At 42.4% G+C, this 21159-nt stretch overlaps 5 protein-coding genes across 5 annotated transcripts; 1 reads left to right on the top strand and 4 right to left on the bottom strand.

Moving 5' to 3' along the window:
- Positions 1 to 112: 112 nt before the first annotated feature.
- On the bottom strand, positions 113 to 11853 carry Clic (chloride intracellular channel protein 5). The gene is made up of 4 exons (XM_017173535.3): positions 11516 to 11853; positions 1256 to 1765; positions 991 to 1101; positions 113 to 915 (listed from the first exon to the last, which is right to left on the bottom strand). Exons 1-4 carry the CDS (start codon positions 11603 to 11605, stop codon positions 838 to 840), a joined length of 789 nt encoding a protein of 262 aa, XP_017029024.1. The 5' UTR covers positions 11606 to 11853; the 3' UTR covers positions 113 to 837.
- A 231-nt stretch (positions 11854 to 12084) lies between these two features.
- Nup93-1 (Nucleoporin 93kD-1) lies at positions 12085 to 15151 on the top strand. Its single transcript, XM_017173530.3, has 3 exons — positions 12085 to 12364; positions 12430 to 12610; positions 12670 to 15151. Exons 1-3 carry the CDS (start codon positions 12204 to 12206, stop codon positions 14812 to 14814), a joined length of 2487 nt encoding a protein of 828 aa, XP_017029019.1. The 5' UTR covers positions 12085 to 12203; the 3' UTR covers positions 14815 to 15151.
- jub (LIM domain-containing protein jub) lies at positions 15140 to 18730 on the bottom strand. The gene is made up of 6 exons (XM_017173532.2): positions 17048 to 18730; positions 16435 to 16575; positions 16203 to 16372; positions 16077 to 16139; positions 15836 to 16001; positions 15140 to 15767 (listed from the first exon to the last, which is right to left on the bottom strand). The coding sequence occupies exons 1-6, from the start codon at positions 18456 to 18458 to the stop codon at positions 15520 to 15522; spliced, it is 2199 nt and encodes a 732-aa protein (XP_017029021.1). The 5' UTR covers positions 18459 to 18730; the 3' UTR covers positions 15140 to 15519.
- LOC108079143 (golgin subfamily A member 6-like protein 22) lies at positions 18488 to 20002 on the bottom strand. The gene is made up of 2 exons (XM_017173391.2): positions 19202 to 20002; positions 18488 to 18574 (listed from the first exon to the last, which is right to left on the bottom strand). The coding sequence occupies exons 1-2, from the start codon at positions 20000 to 20002 to the stop codon at positions 18488 to 18490; spliced, it is 888 nt and encodes a 295-aa protein (XP_017028880.2).
- Positions 20003 to 20271: 269 nt separating this feature from the next.
- Positions 20272 to 21126, bottom strand: LOC108079285 (UPF0488 protein CG14286). Its single transcript, XM_017173582.2, has 3 exons — positions 20836 to 21126; positions 20639 to 20773; positions 20272 to 20575 (listed from the first exon to the last, which is right to left on the bottom strand). The coding sequence occupies exons 1-3, from the start codon at positions 21035 to 21037 to the stop codon at positions 20304 to 20306; spliced, it is 609 nt and encodes a 202-aa protein (XP_017029071.1). The 5' UTR covers positions 21038 to 21126; the 3' UTR covers positions 20272 to 20303.
- Between the last annotated feature and the right edge of the window lie 33 nt (positions 21127 to 21159).

Genomic DNA, 21159 nt, shown 5'->3' on the forward strand with positions numbered 1-21159 from the left:
CCTAATTTTGTTATTTTATTTAAAAAAAAAATAATAAAAAAATAAATACAACAAAATAAATAAAATACACCCCCCCCCCCACATATATATATATATTTAAAAGCACATCCACTGTCTTTTTGTGTTTTTTATTTATAATTTTTCACTTAAATACAAAAAATACTCTTCTTTTCCTCTTATATTTTTTATTTTTCCTTTTTTTTTGTAGTTTTCCTTGTTATGATAAAAATATTCAAATAAAAATTATAAGCAAACAAAATGGCAAAAAATTTCAAAACTAAAATCATATATTTAAAAAAAAACAGATTTACAGAATTACAAAAAAGAAAAAAGTTATAAAAAATAAATAAAAGCTCCTTGCTGAATACAAAGTAAAATATGTATATAAAACCGAGAAGCGGCACTACTACAGGCAACCCATTAGTTTTAATTGACATTCTCATAAATGTAAGTATGTACGCGCATCTGTATGTCAAACACAAATGGTTCATTAATGAATTAAACAAAAAAAATATATATATATAAAGTACACGCAAAAGTCTGCTTGGTTGCTATTTAAATAGGGGGTTTAAATTAAGCATAGCTGAAGAAAAGGCAACGCGGCTGCTTAAAGAACACTTGTTGTTGTTGTTATGCTTGTTATGTTTACTCGTTGTATATATATATATGGTAGGTATATATATATATAGTATATGCGTGGGTAGTTATATCCGATAAGTATACATTTATGTATAGCTCTAGCTCAGAGTGTGTCAGCTTGCTTGTAAAGTTGTCCAAAATATTATTTATTGATGTGTGGTTGCTGCTCAGCTCAGCTCAGCTTTTTATATAGGAAACCTACTCCGAAATATCAATTGGAATGGATGTGGTAAACGTCGGCGTCTCCAGCTCCTCGTGCTTCTTCATTTTGAGACTCTAAAAAAAAGGAGAGAGAAAACTCAGGCCGGTGAAAAGCTAGTTTTTGGGGGAAAATGAATCAGAAATACGCACCTGTTGCAGCTTGTAGTGATTAATAATGTCCTGGTCGGCCGGGCACGATTGTGTGAAGGCATCCAGCTGGTACATGTGATACATGTAGCGCCACAGCGCCGTCAAGTGCGTCTGCAAGGAGGAATGGGTATTAGAGTTAGTGAGTGGTGACTCATGGGATTGTGAACATTCGATAATCACTTTTATAAATGTCTATAAATATGATTTAAAACCCGTTTTATTGGCACTTTATTAGCTTCTAGTACTTTCCTTTCCCTTTACTTACCGGTATCTCAAAGTCCACAAAGTACTTGCCCGCCACACGAATGTGCTGGAGACGCGGCATCAGCTCACAATCAAAGCAGCACATGGTGTCGCCGGTTAGGAAGCGCGTATTGCGCGCAGCCAAATGATCATTGATCTTGCGCAGGTGCGTGAGCAGGGCATTGTTCTTGGCCTCGTCCTTCTTCACCAGCATCAGCTTCAACTTGACATACAGATTCTCAATCAGCGTGGCCACCTCCTTGTCCTGCACGAAAAGATTGTAGCCGCCCGGTATGTTCTTCATAATGTGCCTTTCGATCTTCTCATTCTCCAGAATGGCCAGCCCATTGTCGATCAGGATGGGCGGGTGTGTGGCCTCAAAGTTGGTGCGAAAATCAGGCGGTGGCTTTTGCATATCCACCGTTGTGACCTTCAAGCTGATTGTCTTTAGCTCGGCCAGCAGGTACAAATCCATGAAGTACTCCTGGCAGAACAGACAGGCACCCTTTCGCCTGCCATCGATGGTGCTGGCCTGAAAGAAAATAAAGGATAAGGAGTATTATTATAAGGTAAATATTATTAAATATATAATAAATGGTATAAGAAATATTTTTTATTGAAATTTAAGCAAAGATTGTAAGACATTGTGAGAAATTCGTCTATTCGTCTATTAACTTTTACTTCCCTACAAATATTTATATAAATTATTCCATATTACATGAGTCATGTTTTATATTGGTTTCTATAAACACAACACTTAAATAAGTGGAATTTAAATATTAGGTATCTGTCAGCAATACCATTAGGCGTTAATGTGGGTCACATTTACGGGCAAACTGGTCAATTAATGGGCGTTCCGGACCAAGAGTCCAGAAATGTGAACGCTTCGCGTGCCAGCAATTACCGATAAATAAATCAAACAAAAATTTGTTAACGAAATAAAACAACATAATTTCCATTCCCATAATCATGTGACATCATCATCGAGGCGTCGCGTGATGTGCTTGAGGGTTTTGCCTGCCGTTTTTAGGGACCGGATGCGGCAACCCAAGACCCAAAGACTCTCAGTCTCAGTAGTAGAGCCAATCCAATCCGGATGAGAGAATTCTGCATCGCTGCACTGCCAAGGCCAAAGCAGGGGAAATGATACAAACAATAAAAAACATTTGTGGCAACACAGATGGGAAGATAGATGGATGGATAGATAGATGGATATATAGGTATAAAGAAAGATGGATACATTTAACGATACATAAATATAAGGATAGATAGATAGATAAAAAGATAGATAAATAGATAGATAGAAAGATAGATAGATAGAGAGGAGTCTTTATAGGTACAGGAAAACCAGGTTTGTTTGAACTATATGTTTTTTGAGGAATATTAAGCGAAGCTAAGCTATAGCCAAAGGGAAGATCAGCTTCAGATCAAGAAAAAGCTTTAAAGATTGCTGCAAAGTAATATCAGTGGCTAAAAAACGTGATTTAGATAAACTTTATTTATATACTACACTATAATATCTTCTTGCCTAATCTTAAGTATTTAAGAACGTGTTTAATTTAATATTTATTTTTTTTAATTATATAGAAACTCTCAAGAGACATGAAGAGATTTTCAGACCCAAAACATATCCCAAAGGTTTGTTAAAATACCAAATGTTAAAGCTAAAAATGTTTAAAAAAATCTTTAAGATACTTTTCACAGTTTACTAAAATTCTCAGCTGGCAAGTCAGGGAGCTGACGTTATAAAAATAAAAATAAAATATATAATTCAATATCGAAAGTATCTACAATTAAAAAGTTCACTCTAACTTCTATAGTTACTATTGTATTATTTTTTATAACAATAAATCTTAGTCAATATCCACTGTGGATCTGTGCTGCAGCAGAAACAGAGAAAGAAACAACAACAAAAAACACATCAAGTGACGATGTCGATGCGGTGATGATGATGATGATGTCATCAGCAGTGTGTGAAGTTTACTTGTTGATTGCCGTTGCCTGCCTTCCTTTTTTTTATTATTTTTTTTTTAATTTGTTGCCATTGCTTTTTTTTTGCCGCTGCTATTATTTATTTTTGTTGCCATTGCTATTGCCATTGTGTTGCCGTTTTCGCCGGCTTATGTGCATATATGGGCTGTGCGCATACGCGTATTCGTTAGATAAGCCAGCGGCACAGTTGTACCAGTAATTACGAACGATAGTACGAAATAAATACAGAAAATATATATATACAGATATGCATGTATAAATATAAAAGCTGTGTTCAAGAACAAGGCTGCCAGTCGATGAGGAAAGGAGTTTGGCATTCAAAACTCTACAAATAAAACTCTAAATCAAACTGAGAAACAGAGAATATATATTAAATTTAAAAAAAGGTTTAATTTTGATCTGTTTAATTGGTAAAATATTAATTATTTACTAGTTCTGTTTTAATTGGTAAAATATTAATTATTTACTAGTTCAAAGATCGAAATCTCCTCAGATACCATGCCAAAGTTAATTATGATCATTTGCACAAGGCCACTTTGAGTTTTCAAGACTGGGTCAACACCGTGAAGCAACAGAAATGAGTCTATATCATTAAATATTATATATATACTATATAAACCATTATTGCCAATTAACAGCAAATCAAATTGAGACAAAGCAAAGAAAATGTAGACTACAAAACACACTCTCTTTTAGCTTTAATTTTAAATTTAACAAGAAAATAAGTCAACTTTGGGAATCGATAATAATCGATAATTTCGTATAATAAAAAGTTAAAAAAAACATAACCCAGTCAAAACTGTATTAATCTGAAATCGGAAGGATGTTTTGTGTTAGTTTTTATTAGGTTTATAAATGTGCATACTAAATTTAATATTTAAAATTTTTAAAAATTTTTTTAAAATAATAAAATGTTTTCTTTGAATATGGCTAGATCGACTCGGCTTTTGGTGCTGATCAATAATATATATGATTTATAGGGTCGGAAATGACTCCTAAATTAAATATTTAAAAAAATGAAAAATTTTATCGTTTTTTGAAGATTTTAGCGATTTTGAAAAAATTTATAATAATTATGATAATAAAGCATTACAATTAAACTAAATTCATATTTATAATAATAACCCCTTAAATTATTCAATTTTCACTCGACTGTTTCATAATGGTCTCTATCAAATCACATTTGATAACGAGGCGTCAACTGTGCGTTTATGTAAATTGAATTTAACGCCTCAATTGCAGACAATTAAAATATTATTTCGAATAAGGAGTTAATTAGCATTGCCCTCTGTGTGTGCTTGTGTGTTAATGGCTTAATAACCGAACCAAACCAAACCAAACGGAGCCCAACCCATTTTCCAGCCCACAGAACGCACAATAGTTGTGGGAGCGGTGGTTTTCCGTATCAATTTTTTTGACGCGGTGCTTAAACGGTGCTCATTTGTGCTTCGCACGAAGCATGGCATATGGGTTATAGTGTGTTATTAACTGTACGCAATCGTGGCACGTACGAGATTCAATAAATTCCCAACTGACCCGGATTACTTTCCGGCATTCCATTTCACGCCACCAATTGTAGTGATTGTATTTGGTGTCTTCTTGTGGCCTAATTCTTTTAACTTGGCTAAGGATGTGTAAACGTAATTCTATAAATTCTAGGAAAATCAAGTACCCCTTGTGCCCTTTAATATCTTGCAGAGCAAGCAATATATCTTGTATATTTCTGAGCTAGTTGCTGCAATTGGCAGTGGAGATCGGAGACCACGACATGTGGCAACGTCAAAAGGTCGCTTGGAGTCACTCAGGCAATCATGGCAAGTTGAGAGTCCACACGGATGCCCCAAAGATACAGATACACGTACAAAAACAGTTACAGATACAGATACAAACTTGAGATTGAGATACACAGAGACCACGACTGCAATTGGCGCTTTCAAAATAGAAATGACGAGGAAGCAAGGCTAGAAGACGCGAAAAGCAGTTAGCAAATGTCAAGTGTCACACACAGCACGCCTCACAGATATATACTATATGTACGTTATATGTACCTATATGGCTGTGGCACATCTGGCTAATAAAAGCCGCGCAAGCAAAATAAATACCTAGCTTATTTTTGAATACATTTTCGGTTTCGGAATAAATGTATTATGACGTTGAGGTCACATTTTAAAAAACTAGAAACTATAATAGTTTTAAATAATATTTATTTTATTTTTATATAACGAAAATAATTAAACAATTTATTACGATTTTAAATCAAGCATACGAATAAAACATCATTTACATTCTTCTACCCTTATGCAGCTGCTAATATTTCCACCTTGACTGTGTCATACACTCAGACATATAGTGGGCGCACTCAACATCTTCGATTTGTTTTCTTTTCAATTGTAAGATAAGATAAAGATGAAAACGAAAAGTCAAGTCAAATAAATGAAATTTGTTGGCTTTGCAACCGCCACAGACAACGCAACCAAGAAACCCAACCAACAACAAGAAATCATAAATAAGCCGAAAATGAATTTAGTGGAAATAGTGGCTGTATTTTGTTGACTGTTTGCTTTGGGGTTTTATTTTTGGAACCGAGCTGAACCGGTCGCTCCCTGGTCCCTGCTCCCTCAACGCTGACAGCTGCAGCGCAATAAGTTTTTCTTTTCGGTTCGTGATCATCAGCGGATCTCGTCGAGGGCAGATGTCAACCTTGAGCTAAGTAGGAGCTATATAAGGGAGTGAGAAAGAGAGAGCTTTCTTCGCACTTGGTAGCCGATACGAGCGCACATTCCATATCTTATCTGGAACCGCGGCGGAAGTTATCGCCATGAGGATGGTGACGACGATGATTATGATCATCATTATCATCATGTGGACGCGATGAAGTAATGGCCAAAATAATAGAAATACAATCAAGGCAAGTGCTGGCAGGTGAAGTCAGCCCTGCATATCTTGGCCCACAAATTGTTTGGTAATGAGGCTAATGGGTTTTCCAAGTCCCAAAATACAGGGAAAACTCCCATTACAAAAGAAAAACACATCATAATTCAGATAAACTAAATATATCCCCAAGGATAGATCCTCTTGGGGATACCAGCTTTTGTTTTGTAAATTTCCTTCTAGAACTCTTTTGACTTTAATTTAATTTTCCCGTTGGACAAACATGTAAGGCGTTAGGTAATCAACTGATACACAAATAATGCACGAGTTGCGAAAGGTAATTAAAGCAGCAGGCGACACGAGATAAACAAAAACAACCGTTGCCACCCACAATATGCATTTTGCAGGTGGCCAAGTGGGAGTGAGAGTGGAAGTGGAAGTGGAAGTGGGAGGAGGATGGCAAGCCTTTGCGTGCTCTTCTTTGCTTAGATGTCAGTCACACACCAACGCATCCAAACAGGTAAGAGCACGTGGGGGTGTTAAGAACAACACACTGGCCAAAGAATAATTAAATAATAAATAAATAAAAATATGGAATAATTATTGCAAAATATCGTTGTTAAAAATAAGAATAAAATATTATTTACATTTAAGAATTATGTAAAGATTCGTAGACAAGCAAAGCAGACTTTAGGAGTGATTCAAAATAACTCATCGATGATGAGTTCGCCAAGAATTTCATCATGTTTTATAAATAGAGACTAAAAGAGGGCTTAAAAAATAGAAACAGCCATCATAAAGTTTATTTATGAGAGGTGCTTATAATAAATTAACACTCTGTTTATTGATATAAATAAGTATGACTACAAATAATAACAAAACTAATAAACTAAGTGAGGTAATAGATAAAAGAGCTAGCTACATTGTTACATGAAATATATATTCAGCCTAAAATATATTTCTAAAATAATAATACCTTAAATCAATCATGATAAATAGCCTTGGACTAGCTAAAAAAAAACTTGAAAATAGTGACGTGATATTACAGGAAAAAAAAAAAATAGAATCTAACTTCGGGAAACGGGAGTCTCTGTACCCTGCAGGAAAATCTATCATAAAATTCATTATTATTTTTTAAAAATTGTATTCTAATTAATTAGGATTTTAATAGTTACTAGAAATATATATGTAATATTGGTGGCTTTTCCCCGAAGAAATCCTGAGATATTCTGATTCTTTAAATCGATATTTATCGATATTTTTATTTGAAAGTTAAAGTTTAAAAAGTTTATAGCTTAGCCAAAAAGGCATTAATTTTAAATCGGAAAACAGTTTTATGTTAGTTTTTGTTAGTTAAAAAAAATTTACATACTTAATTTAATATTTTAAAAAATTAAATTTTTTGTTAATTTCTGAAAATTATAACAGGGGTACCCCTTGTAAAATTTTGAAAAATTAAAAAAAAAAAATGTTTTTTCCGACATGTCTAAAAAGAATCGCCTGTTTATGCTGATTAAGAATATATGTATATGATTTATAGGGTCGGAAATGACTCCTTCATGGGCTTTCAAGCTACTGACCAAAATTATATTACCCTGCAATTGTATAAAAATACATATGACACCATTCAATCCAGCAAGTGACTTGTGTTTGTTTTATGTTCTCTGTGTAAAAATGGCCCGAAGGGCTTTTAATATGAGAGAGCTGGGCACTGTGTTTATCAGCACATTCAAGTACAAGCTCCGCTCCTCTAACTCTTCAGCTCCTCCAGCTCTCATCTTGAATGCAGCTCAAGTGGCAACAAAGCGGCGCATTTTCCTCAAGGCGGCACACAACTTGGGCCTCAACAATTGCTGGCGTTGTTGAAAATCCCAACAAAAGGCACTAAATTAGCTCAAGTTTTCATGAGAGAAGTAGAAAAGAAAGAGTATTCCAGCCTCAGAAGGTTGATATTATAATGTATATGGTATTTTACAAAGGAAAAACTTTAAGAAAGATAAGTATAAGTATAATTTAAGCTTGAGAATAATATAATGGAATTTCTATCGGATCTCTGATATTTCTTAGATTTTACAACAAGAACTCTATGGTTATTATAATATATTTCCTAGAAAAGCTTAGGAATTCTTGTAATGGAAAGCAATTTTTATTTTATTTTTTATTTATTTTATTTACTGTGCACTTCTGGTTTGCTATTTGTTTTGATTGCCGCTTTGTTTTGATTCGATTCGATGGCATAGCCAATTTCTGGAACTCCAGCGTGGGCGATGACTCGCGGCTAAGGCATTGGCTTTGGCTTTGGCTTTGGACATGGAGCTGGGAGCTGGAGTTGGTTTTCCAAGTCAAAGCTGATGCTGAAGCTGAAGCTAAAGCCAAAGCCAAGCCAAGGAGGCGGAAAAGCGGGCACGAGAAAAACCTGTTTAGCGTTCAATGATTGTTTTGTTTCCCCTCTCGAAGCGAACAAACGAAACAAGAAAACACATTTGTATTTGTTTGTTGCCTGCACGCGCGGAACAGAGAGGCATGCCACCACGATCCGGGGCTATAGGAATATATACATATATACATATAGCTACGCTTCGACTTAAACTCCAGCTTGGCTTTCCTCTGGCTCGCTGCAAATTGAACTTTCACTTTTTTTCGCTGGGAATTGGACATGGAAATGGAAATGGCTTTTCACGTAGTGCTCCATGTACGGGTGCCATGGAATGGAGAGTGTGTGTGATGGTGCGTCGCTTGTCGCTTGTTGCAAAGTTATGTCAAAGATGCTTCTGTTCGTTAGCTCTTCTGGAAAAGTTTTTCAGCCAAAAATTCAGGTAAAACAACAACAAGAGTCAACAGGTGCGGCAAGCACTTTCTCCCACAAAAACAGGAAAAGGGAGCGGAGCTTTTTGTATAGTAAAATTTTTGGTCATCGCTCATTGCATTTTATATTTGGAAATGACAATTAAAGTGGGTACTCATTTTAGGTACTTTTTTACCTTGAATATATATAATATAAGCTTTAAAGAACTTGATTTTATCAGGCATTGGGTATTATAAATACTTATTTTCAGATTAATCTTCATATACTATAAGATTTTTTTATACAGAACCCAAGAAATGTGTTTTTAGAAAGAAAAACCTCTCTCTGGGAAATGGTAATGAAAAAGGGTACTATCTTTAGGTACTTTTTACGTTGAATCCATATATGATATGATATCAAGCATCATGACCTTATTGATGTTCAACCACCATAGTATTCTAGTGTAAAGAAGCCAAGAAAATAGTTTCTAGAAAGAACAACTATTTCTTCCTCTGTGAGAAATAGGAATGAAAGGATGTACCATCTTTAGGTATTTTTTTTTACCATCACTCCATATAATAATAATAATAATGTAATACCTTATCCTTATCCTATTATATCCTTCTTCCCAAACACTCATTACCCCATTCCTAGTCAAATACTATAGTATTCCATTATAAAAAACCCAAATAATTGGTTTTAAGAAATACTTTTCCTTTCTCATTGTATTGCTCATTGCAATGGGGTTTTTTTTTTTTAATTTTTTGGGACTGGAATTGTTTAAAAATAATTTATAATGGTAATGTATGGGGGTCTGGAGGGGCACTGGAAGGCTGGGGGAGGGGGGAATTAGTCACGGGCAGACGACTCGAGGTGCGGCCGCCATTTGCGTGGGCTGGATGAGTGGTTAAGTTGAGTCGTCGAGCGTCAGGTCGAGTTTGCCAATAGAATCAACAGAAACGGCAACAGCACAGGGCTCCAAAGTGTTTCGAAAACAATTACAATTACTTTGGCAAACAGTGGGAACCAACAGAACCGAGAGAGTCATGCTCGAGTTACAAATGCGGTTAAATTGATAGCTCACATGAAGGCAAGGTAAAGGTAAGGTTCCCGTTGAATCATTTCGTTTAACTCTATATTTTTAGTTAAAAATAGGTCAAGTTAACAATTAATTCTTTTATTTTTATAATTAACTAACTATATATATATATTTAAGAATTTGATAGAAAATGTATAACTTTGTTTAAGAAAAGTAATTATTTTCTGAAGAATTACCAAAAGTCATGGAATTTGTTATAGTTCTTAGAAACCTTTATAAATTAATTAAATTACTTTAGGAATCTTAATTATGACTGCCTAATATTGTGACCGCAAATGTAGGTGCTAGTTTTTTTTCTGTTTTTGTTATTTCTTCGATTCTTTTGGAGGGGCATGACGTATGCGTCAAGAAATTTAGAAATCACTAAAAGATAAAAAAAAAAACCTACCAATTCACACATACTACATCGCACCGGCGAGGAATGGTCTCCGGGGGAGGAGGAGTTGTGGTTGGGGCTTGGAGTGCGGGGAAGTATGTATGTGTATGTGGAAGAAGACGAAGGAGCCGCATTTGTTGAGCAATTGGCGCAATGAAATGTGATTAAAGTTTATAACAGATAAGAGAGCCACAGAAAATATGTTACGTTCCAGAATTAGCAGACTTTGCGCCGAGGCACACATACAGAAATTATAAGCAACACAGAGGAAAAAATTAATACATGATCATAACTGGGGACCTGCTCCTCGAGATCGAAGATCAAATCAAAATTTACTTCATGAAAAAGTTCTAGCTTTTAAAATAATTACTTATGAAATACAGAAACTAAATCGAGGTGTGATATAGAATTTGTGAAATATGTAAAATTCTAAAACTGATGAAAGCTAAGAAATTAGATGTAATTTGTCGATAAACTAGTTGTAAAAAATTATCGTTATTAAGATAACAATATTTAGATTTAGCTTTAACTTAAATTCTTAAAACAAGTTAATAAGACACAAAAGAATATCAAATCTTTTCCTTAAAAATATTATTTTAAAATGTTCCTTATCGATCATTGCAATATCCAATTTTTTCGTTCTCTGCAGATTGTGCATGTGTGTTTGTGTGTGCACGATAGGGAGCAAGGAAGAAGAAGAGGCGCAAAGGAAACCGGTTTTGGCGATGCTTAGAAACTACAGCAAAGAACGGGTAACGGGGGAACGGAGAACGTGAAACGGGTGGCCAATGTGATAAAGCGGGGCTTGTGGGGGCGAGGGAGAGAGTGAGAACATCATATTCTGTTCTTTTTAACCAAATGTGACACACTGCAAAATGCCAGAAAGAAGAAGCAGGCAAAGGCGAAGGCGAGGAGGAGGCAGAACAGCAGTTCGTGTGTGTGTTTTTTTCTTCCAGGTTTATTGTTATTGCCCGCTGGCTTTGTTTGCTTTTGCTTCTGCTGCATTTTCACTCTGCATGGAAATTTGCGCAGAGCGAAATGGAAAACCACACACACACACACTCACACACTCACACAAGCGATTGTGTGTATGCAAAACGTACCGCAATATATGTATGCAGTATGGATATGTATATTTTTTTTTTCGACTTTTCCTCACCTTTATGATCAGTTCTATCTCGGGCACATCGAATTTGCTGCCTCCGTTCGTCTCCTGGATCTGCTGCGCTTCAACGTCGGCGGCTGACATTGTCGTTCGAGTTGACTTCTGGGGGCGACTTCCGATCGAAAAGTTTTATCCGCGTGACGGTGCGTGCCTCTGCTCGTTTCCTTTTCGCTTTTGTTGTGCTAATTTTCTTTGCCAATACACACGCACGCTGCTCGCACACACAACACTCGGACACTCACACACAGTATTTCTCGGAGGGAGACAGAACAACTCGCCTCGCAGTGTAAAAAAAATATGCCGTCTTTGATTTGCGCCGATTGTTAATGGAGTGACCGTCGCCGGTGCGTTTATTTATACTGCCCCATTAAGGCACTAAAAATGCCAGTATTTCTTTGCTACTGCAATCGGTGGCCGTATAACAGTTTTCGCTGTTCTTTTATTTGGACTGGCAATTGTAGGACAGCTCTCATTTATTTTAAACATCTTGTATATTCTTACAACACAGCAAAATGGCCTTTGTAATTGTAAAATATTAATGTAAAATACTGCGAACTATATATCGATATTTGTACCGCGCGTTCTGTTTTCTGCGATTTTCCGCAGACTGGTCACACAGCGACAGAGCTTCGCGTGCGCCGCGTTTGTACATTGTTTTCCCGGCTTTTCCTTCCTATCCGCAATGGATCTGGCGGAGCTGCTGCAGCGGGCCCAGCGCCTGGCAAATGACACCGAGATGGAGACAGACCTGCCGCGCGTGGAGCGCACCTTGTCGCAGGTGCTGCAGGCCACCAACGAGTTGCACGCGCGTGTCACCCAAGCCGGCACCAATGATCTGCAGGCGTAAGTAGCGAATACACATTATCCAAGGGGACGGGACTCAGGGACTCTCTTCGTTCCACTCGCAGCCACATCCTGCTCGGCTCCAAGGGCGTGGATCTGCCCAAGCTGACCCAGAAGCTGGAGTCTCTCACCGCAAGCAATTCCCTAGAGCCGCTCGATCCCATCGAGGACACCGATGTCCGGGGCTATCTCAAGAACGAGCGAGAGAACGCCATACTGGCCGTCATCGATGAGGCCAATACCAATGTGAGTTTAGACAAAACGAAACGTTAATGTTCCTGTCCCAAGCCATATTCATTTTCCAGATTACCACCACTGTGGAGCGTCAAAAGTGGCGCAGCGTGTACAGTGAGTGGGGAAATATGAAGGAATCCCTGCTCAATGCTCTGGTGGGTCCTAGCCAGCAGGATTTCCCCGATATGCAGCGCCAAAAGGTGGCCACCGAGTTGCCCGACGAGCCGACTCCCTTCTCCCGTCTCAGTTACTTTGAGACTTTGTACGCCAAGGAGATCACCTCCTACAATGAATCACACATCCAGGGCGGTCATCGCACCAATTTGGTGGCCACCTTTGCTAATTTGGCCAAAAGTTTTGATGATCCGCTGGTCACCGAAATGTGGAATGTGCTTTATTGCATGGCCAATGAAACGCCCATGTCGCGCAACATTGATCCCATACAGAGCCGCCAGTCGGCTCCCAAGTTCATACAGAAGGCGCGCACTTACCTGGAGCGACGCTACAAGATCTACATGAATGCTGTCACCGAGAAGAACCTGGTGCTAGCCAAGCGCGGTGGCATTCCCAGCCTCTACAATCTGGTCTGCTCCTATGTTGGTGTTGAGTTCCAGCACAGCCACTCCCTTACCGGCCTGCTGAATGTTGACAACAATGGCAAGCCCCTGTGGCCACATGTCTACTACAGTCTGCGCTGCGGCGATCAGGCTGCGGCTGTTCAGTTCCTCAAGGAGTCTGGCACCTGCCCGGAGCTCCTCAAGCTGATGATGCTGAAGCGTTTGGGGGACACCAGCACCTCGGAGATATCGTCAACTGCCAAGTTGGAGGGACAACTGAAACTGGATTACAACAACAAGCTGCGCATCTGCAGTGATCCCTACAAGAAGGCTGTCTATGCCATCGTCTTGGCCTGTGATCCGCACGACGGCCATGGGGAACTGATACGCACCATTGATGATTTCCTGTGGATGCAGCTTTCCATTTTGCGGGAGCAGGAGAATCGCGACTATAACATCGAGCAGCTGACCTACGGAGGCCTGCAGTCACTCATACTGGAGAAGTATGGCGAGAATTACTTCAATGCCAGGGAGAAGGGACCGCTATATTTCCAGGTCTTGATCCTTACGGGACAGTTTGAGTCTGCCATCGAGTTTTTAGCTCGCTCGAACATCATGCATGCCGTTCACATGGCCATCGCCCTGAACGAGATCTGTCTGCTGGGAACACCCAAGTCGGTGATGCAGCCCCTGCTCAGCGCCGAGCCGGATGATCCGGCGCCCATGAAGCGTCTCAATCTGGTGCGTCTCGTGGTCATGTATGCCAAGGGCTTTGAGAAAACGGACACTGCCCAGGCCCTGCAGTACTATTATCTGCTGCGCCACTTCAAGACCGAGGACCGTGGCCCCAATGCCATGCTCACCTGCGTCTGCGATCTGCTCGTGGAGAACTGCGACGACAATATGCTGGCGCTGATATTCGGAGATGAGGACGAGGCCAATTCCAATCGCTTCACGGGCGGCATCTTTGCCGAGTTCCAAACCATGGACTATGACATGTACTCGCTGGCTGGGATGGTGGGCGACGAGCTCTCCGATCGCAGCAACTACGAGTCGGCCATCAAGCTCTACTATATAGCCGGCCACCTGAACAAGGCCCTGCGTCTGGTGTGCTCCCTACTCTCGCAGGTGGTCCATCAGCCATCGCGTCCGGGCAGCATGCGAGAGCGGCTGACGCATGTCATCCAGCGTCTGGATGCGTCGCTGGTTGAGCGCAAGACGGACGTGCAGTCCCACGTGATGATCACATACACCACACTGGCGCGTCTGATGGAGTTCTTTGATCTTGTTCACGCCGGGAAGACACGCTTGGCCTCCGAAATCCTGACCAACAATCGCCTTGTGCCGTCCAATTCCACCGAAGTCGACGAGTGCGTGACGAATCTAAAGCGCATGGGTCCGGAGATTAACAAGGTGCTGCCCGACGTCATCATGGAGGCCATGAATATTGTGTATGCCGAGTATTTGGAGCAGCGCGGCGGCGGTGGCCCGGATAGTGGCAACGTCGTCGACGACACGCAGAATGAGAACCGAGAGGCTGTCCTCCATCATCTGCGGGGCAGGGCCAAGGCCCTCACCAATATGGCGGCCAGTGTTCCCTACCGCATGCCAGCTGCCATCAATCAGCGTCTTGTCCAACTGGAGATCCTCATGCTCTAAGGCTGGCCGGGACCCCTTTTCCCTTTATATATATGTAAACACACGAAGAAGAGAGATAATATGAAATTATCTAGTTAAATTTTTTGTTCACTTTATTATTTATGATTTGCTACGTTTTGCTGAAACAGAAAATGGTTTAAATTAAAGGAAATTCCTTGAAAATTGGCAAAAGTATTTTAATTTTAGTCAAACGCTTGTGAAGCATTTAAAAGAGTCATTTCTGAACCCATAAATCATATATATCCTTGAACATCATCATCAGGCGAGTCTTTCTGGCCAGGAAAATTGTTTGAATATTTGAAATTAAAAACAAGACTGCCACAACTTCCGAATAAAATACTTTTATTGCAATATATTTGAGACACCGGATACTAATATATATAAAATAATATATATATGTGTACAAATAGCTTATGGAACACCACAGCAGGCCCAGAACACATTAATGTATGGTCAGTTACTTGAGGAATCCCCCATTACACATTTTCTTTAATTTGCATAGATCTCTCATGCGCTGTAAAAAAAAAGAGGGAAGCAAGAACCCACTAAGCGATCTACTTCGTATATATAAATGCATTTTGTCCTCACATTTCTGTCTGATTTTAGGTTAATAATATTGATAATTGGAATACAAAATGGAACACACAGATTCGATTCCAGGATTTGCTCGGGTCGGGTTCTGATTTCAGTCGGGGAGTTGCCGCTTCATCCCATGTACTGGTACGAGGCGCAGACGGGCTCCTGGTGGCGGGCATGCGGCGAGGATTGCAGGGCCAAACGCTGCAAATGGCAGCCGCGACAGAGCAGGCGTCCGTCCAGCGGATAGCAGCGCTTGTCCGGCTCATCGGTTAGCTGCATGCCGCACTCCTCGCAGATGTAGCAGTCCACATGAAAGTCCTTGTCCATGGAGACCACGCGTACCGTTTCGTCGGTGCCCTCGACGGGTGTGATGCCTAAAAAAAACACAAAACTAATATTAGAAATGTTCCCAAAACTGCAGAGAGGAGTATACAAGACCCACCTTTGCCACAGCTGGCACATTTGGGCGCAAACATTCGATGGTAATCGTTGACGCAGTAAATCTTGTGATCCACATCCACGGTAAAGGGCACACCGTCCAAGCACTCATTGCACACACAGCACCGGAAGCAGCCCGGGTGATACGACTTGCCCATGGCCTGCAGGATCTAAACAAGAAGAGCAGAGGGATAGGCCTCAAATAGAGCGGGATGGGAGAGGGAGAGGGAGAGAGCAGTACGTACCATCTCCATGATCAGGTGGCCACAAATGGCGCACTTTTCCGCCGTCTGCTGGAAGCCCGAATACTGTCAGGAGGGGGATAAATAATTATTGTGTGCTTGTGATGTTTGTTTATCCTGGCTCCCTACCATATAATCCTCCTCGCAATACACCCGGCCATGCACATTGTAAAAGGCCTTGCCCCTCAGCGCTCGTCCGCAGGAGCAGCAAATGAAGCAATTGGTGTGGTAGAGATTACCCATGGCCTGGCAGGCCTGTCCAGCACCCTTTACCTTCTCGCCGCAGGTGTGACAAATGCCTGGAAATATATCATATTTTAATTAGTGATTTGTTTTAAATATTGTTTGGTTTTTTATTTACCAAAATATTCGCCATGCTCCTCGCTCTGCTCAATCTCCTCTTCCAGCTGCCGGGTTAGCTCCTCGATCTTCCGCTGGGCCTCCGTCGGACCAGCCGGACGCGGCGGGGTGACGCTATACGGCAGCAGATTCTTGGTGAGACCTGTTTGCAAATGAATTAAGAGGTATTATTAGGTCATCGGGTGCAGGTGAGTCAGAAAATTCATAAAAAAAAAACAAAAAATATATGTGAGAAATATTTTAGAAATTAATATGTTGGAAATTTGTTTGAAATTAATAATAAAATTAAAAAATAAAATTTATATATGGGGGACAAAGGAATTTTTAAAGGCATTTTAATGTTTTCGTTTCCCAGAATCTCAGTTCAGGTAAAAATCAAAGGAACACTTCACCAGAAATCAGGTCCCCCAAACCCTTTCGGGAAACGAAGCTTTACCCCGCCTACCTCTCCTGGGTCGCAGGGCGGCATTCACCGCTGCGTGCAAGCATGGTTTTAAGGGTAAAATATATATCAAGATTAAGATTAAGATTGAATAGTTTATTCCAAACAGAATTCAAGACTTCCTTGATATAAAAAACTTGAATTTTAGTCTGTAATCTTTTAGCTCCCTCACCTGTACTGCCCTGCGAGGGCGTGGGCGATGTGGCCACCGCCAGGGGAGCGGTCATAGCTATGGGCGTGGCTCTCAGGGATCCGGTGGCGGGTATTGGTGCTGCTGCTGCTGCAGCCGTCGTGCTTGGTGCTATTGAGGTGACCATGGCTGTTGCTGTTGCCGACGCCGCTGCTGCTGCTCCCGCTGAAGATGAAGTGGTTATCATGGCCGGTTCCTGGACAGTTCGCTGAGGCATTGCTCCTGTGGCCGCTGCTCGACCCGTGGCCAAACCCGCCGCTGTATTCCGATGCAGATTGGCGGTCATGCACACATAATCGGAGCTGTTAATGTCCTCGATGTAGTTGGGATTCACCGAGACATTAATGGCGCCACCAACTTGGCTAATTGGCGACTTGATGGGCGTGTGCTGCTGCAGCTTGGCCACCGATGACTGTGATGCGGGTGGCGGCACGGGACTGAGGTGACTGGGCAGCGATAGGTTCCTATACCGTTGCGTGGGCGAGCCCAGGGAGCCGCCGCCGCCGCCGCTGGTGCTGGCCGTATTGCTGCTAATGCTGCGCTGGTGCATGGGTGAGGCGAGCAGAGCATTGAGATCCAGGCCAGAGGTGGATGCCGACGAGCCGCCAGACGAATTGCCTGCCGGCTGCATCTCCTGGTACATGGTGGCAGTGGCCGGCGATGCCTGCGGCTGGGCACGCTGTCCCGAATGCGGAATGATGTTCTCATAGATGGGTGCCGCATGCTCCTCGAGATCGCCAGTGGGTCCCAGAGCAATGGATCTGCCTCCTGCAGTTGCTGAGGCTGCTCCCGCTCCGGCACTCCTAGCTCCGCCCGAATTCTCCCCTGGGACTGGTGTGTGGGCAAAGCGTCCGCCGCCAATGGGCTGCATCAGCAGGTAGTCATTGAGCATGGCGCTCTGCCGGCTGCCAGGACTCTGGGGCTGGGCGCGTTTGTGATTGGAATCAAACTGGCCATAGAACTCGAGGTTCTCATACACGGGCGAGTGCTTTTGGGGTGCAATCCGCTGGCCCAGAACCTGGGCGGTGGGCGCATAAATGTGGGCACTACCGTTGTGACTGTGACTGTGGCCCATCATCACCTGCTCCACGGGCCGGGGTGTGGCGTACTTGGAGGCGGCAATGATGTTGCCGCGCTCATATAGCTTGTAGTCCTGATGATGCAGTGACTGCTGCTGCTGCTGCATCAGCATCTGTTGCTGCTGTCCATCCTGCAGAAAGTGCTCGATGGCGCCCGGCGAGCGTTGGTAGTTTCTCATAGCCACGCCCCCGGCAGCTGCGCCGACGCCACCGCCTCCTCCTGCGCCGATATGGAGGCGTTGCATCAGCGTCTCATAGTCGGAGTCGGAATTGTTGGCACTCCTCGTCTGGGTCTGTGTTCGCTGGGTGGTCATTGTGGCCGCTACTCCTCCTCCTTCTACTCCTACTCCTCTTTTTCCAGCTTCTTCCTCTCCTTCTCCTTCTGCTGCTGCTTCTCCTCCTCTCCTCTGGAGTTTCCCGGACTTGCTCGCTTTCCGCGGGGCGGAAAAACGTCTCGGCTAATCTGGCACTCAGACACTTGACTTTTCCTTCACTTTGTCGGCACTTTTCAGCATTTTCTTTGTGTGTGGTGCATTCAGAGAGAAAAAAAATCAAAACTTGGGACCGTGGGAAACAACTAAGGATGGGACCGTTTGGAAAATTTGGCTTTCCACCTAAAAAATCCAGGTGTCCCCAAAATCGATATTTATATATAATCGATATCGATATTACAAAACCTCATGCACGAAAATACCAAAACGGCGAGCAGAGCGCGGTCTTTGAATCTAAAGAATACTAAAAAACCCAAAACGATTTAAAATTTATTTTTAGAGACAAAAAGCAAGCCCAGGAAGCCCTTTATCATATCTAAAAGACCAATTATCTAAGACTGACTTCAATTTATTTATTTTTGTAAGTAACAAAAGGGATTATCGGTTGCCCTTGGCCTCGGCAGTGGTTCACAGGCTTGGCCAGAGAGGATCCATGCATCAGGCTTCTCCCTTCACCGATCGTCCCTTTAAAAACTTGGGGATTACAACGGTAATCCGTAATAAATGAATGTTGGTCCAAGCTTTTGGCCTTGCTAAAGGGGCGTGCCTTGCAGGCCCCGAATTACTTGCCGCATCTCTTCGATTTCCTTCTCCCTGCTCTGGAGCAAAGTCTCGAGGTGGATCACGTGGTTCTCGTACATGCGGATCATGCTCCACTTGGCCTGGCACTCGCGAGAAAGCTCCTGGTAGCGAGCGTATAAGATCATCCTGGAGGTCACCTTACCTTTGTCAAGGGTGTCCACTGTGTCTGTTGCCTCTGACAAAGCCTCCTCTTGGTTCTGCTTCAAGGTCTTGACATCTTCGTTCTGGTCCAAGGTCTTGACATCTTCGTTTTGCTCCAAGATCTTGGGATCTTCGTGTTGCTCCACGACTTCGACCTCTTCGTTTTGCTTGAGCTCTTCGTTTTGATACACCACTGTGATCTCTTCGTTCTCCTTGGTCTTGATCTCTTCCTGCTGCTCCACTTCCACCTCTTTCTCTTTCTCAGACGCTGCGTTCTGCTCCTGTCGCTTCGACACTTGCTGCTTCCGGAGACGCAGCATCTCGTAAATCAGAATTTCGACGGCGCACTGGTTGCCCTTGGCCAGCTCCTCTATGAACTCCTTGCCCAGCATCGTGTTAAACTTGGAGAGGACTTTGAAATTGAAAGTCTCCCAGTTCTGTATTTTCAGGTTGATGCCGTTCCGCTTCGGGTAGTTGACCAGATCGATGAGTCGGGGAAAGTCGGGCTGCAGGAGCTCCGCCAGGGGGTAGACATCGGAGAACTTGCGGCGCACTTGCACGGAGTCCGCCTTGTTCTCGCGCAGCCACTCGAGTACCTCATTCCTCTGCTTCTCGCTGAGGGTCTTCAATGTGATAATATACATAATTTTGACGCGATTACGTAGAAATGAGTACGAAAATATAGAGAGGGAAACGAGGGTACGAAAGTTTTGGACTCTGATTAGGAAAATAACAAAACTAATGTTGAGGCTGTGTTGTGTTCTGTATGAACGGTGAAACTAAACTGAGGCCGTACCAAACTGGACCGACCAGCTGCTGGAAAGGAAAACCCAGAGGCTCCTCAGGTTGGGGGAAAACAACTCACCAGAGCTCGGCCATGGCCTTCTTGCAATTTGGATAAATTTTCACTGGATAAGCTGGATCATTACTATTTATTATTATTTTCTACGTTAGCATCAGGCCGCTTAAGTTAAGGTTGTTCGCCGACTCCTCCTCAATGGTGAAATTGAACTTGAAGGGTGTTCCAGCGCTGCTTTGTGGCAAGCTGGAAGTCTGAACTGGCTGGGATGCGGAGACGCCGCTGTTCTCATTTGTGTCGGCTGGCAAGGCAAAGTCGAAGCGGAAATCTTTGCCTGTAGTCAACAGCGCCGACTTCTTCACGAAGCTTGATTTCTTTGGAGCTGCAGCGGCAGGTGTGAATTTCACCTGCTTAGAAGCTAAAAATGGGAAATATTTTAAAGTTTATTAGGCAAATTTCTTTAAAAAGGCTGTCCTCTTACCCAACATCAGCTTCTTCTCCTCCTGCTGCATCTTGGCTCGGTAGTCGCCCATGGATTGCTTCATCACCTGCCGCTTCCTGATCAGCGGCGCCGTCGAACTGGTGAGGATCTTCAGGTTCTTGGCGGTGTCTTCGGCTGAAATGGAGGTGCCAGATGAGTTTATTGGCTGGTGGGGAAAGGATAAAGGCTTTGCCTACCCAGTTTCTGGCTCAGTTTGCCGCCGTTGAGGGCATCCTGCAGCTGCTGGACGCACCAGCACAGCTCCAGTTCGAACTGCACGCCGTCGGGCGTCGACGGTGCTGGGTTCTGTGCTGGTTCTGCCTCGGGAATGGTCTTTTTGGGAGGACCTTGAATGGGCGGCGGTTTGCTCAGTGTCTTGGGTGTACGGCGTCTATGCATGTTTATGAATATTTGCAATTTATTGTTGTTATTATTATTTTTTACGTTCAATGTGCTCGCCACAGGGTGCCAGTGTGACCAGCCCGGCTGCTCGAAGAAGGTGCTAAAGCCAACGTTTAGCG

This window comes from Drosophila kikkawai, chromosome X, assembly GCF_030179895.1.
Source record: "Drosophila kikkawai strain 14028-0561.14 chromosome X, DkikHiC1v2, whole genome shotgun sequence".
Lineage (NCBI taxonomy): Eukaryota > Metazoa > Arthropoda > Insecta > Diptera > Drosophilidae > Drosophila > Drosophila kikkawai.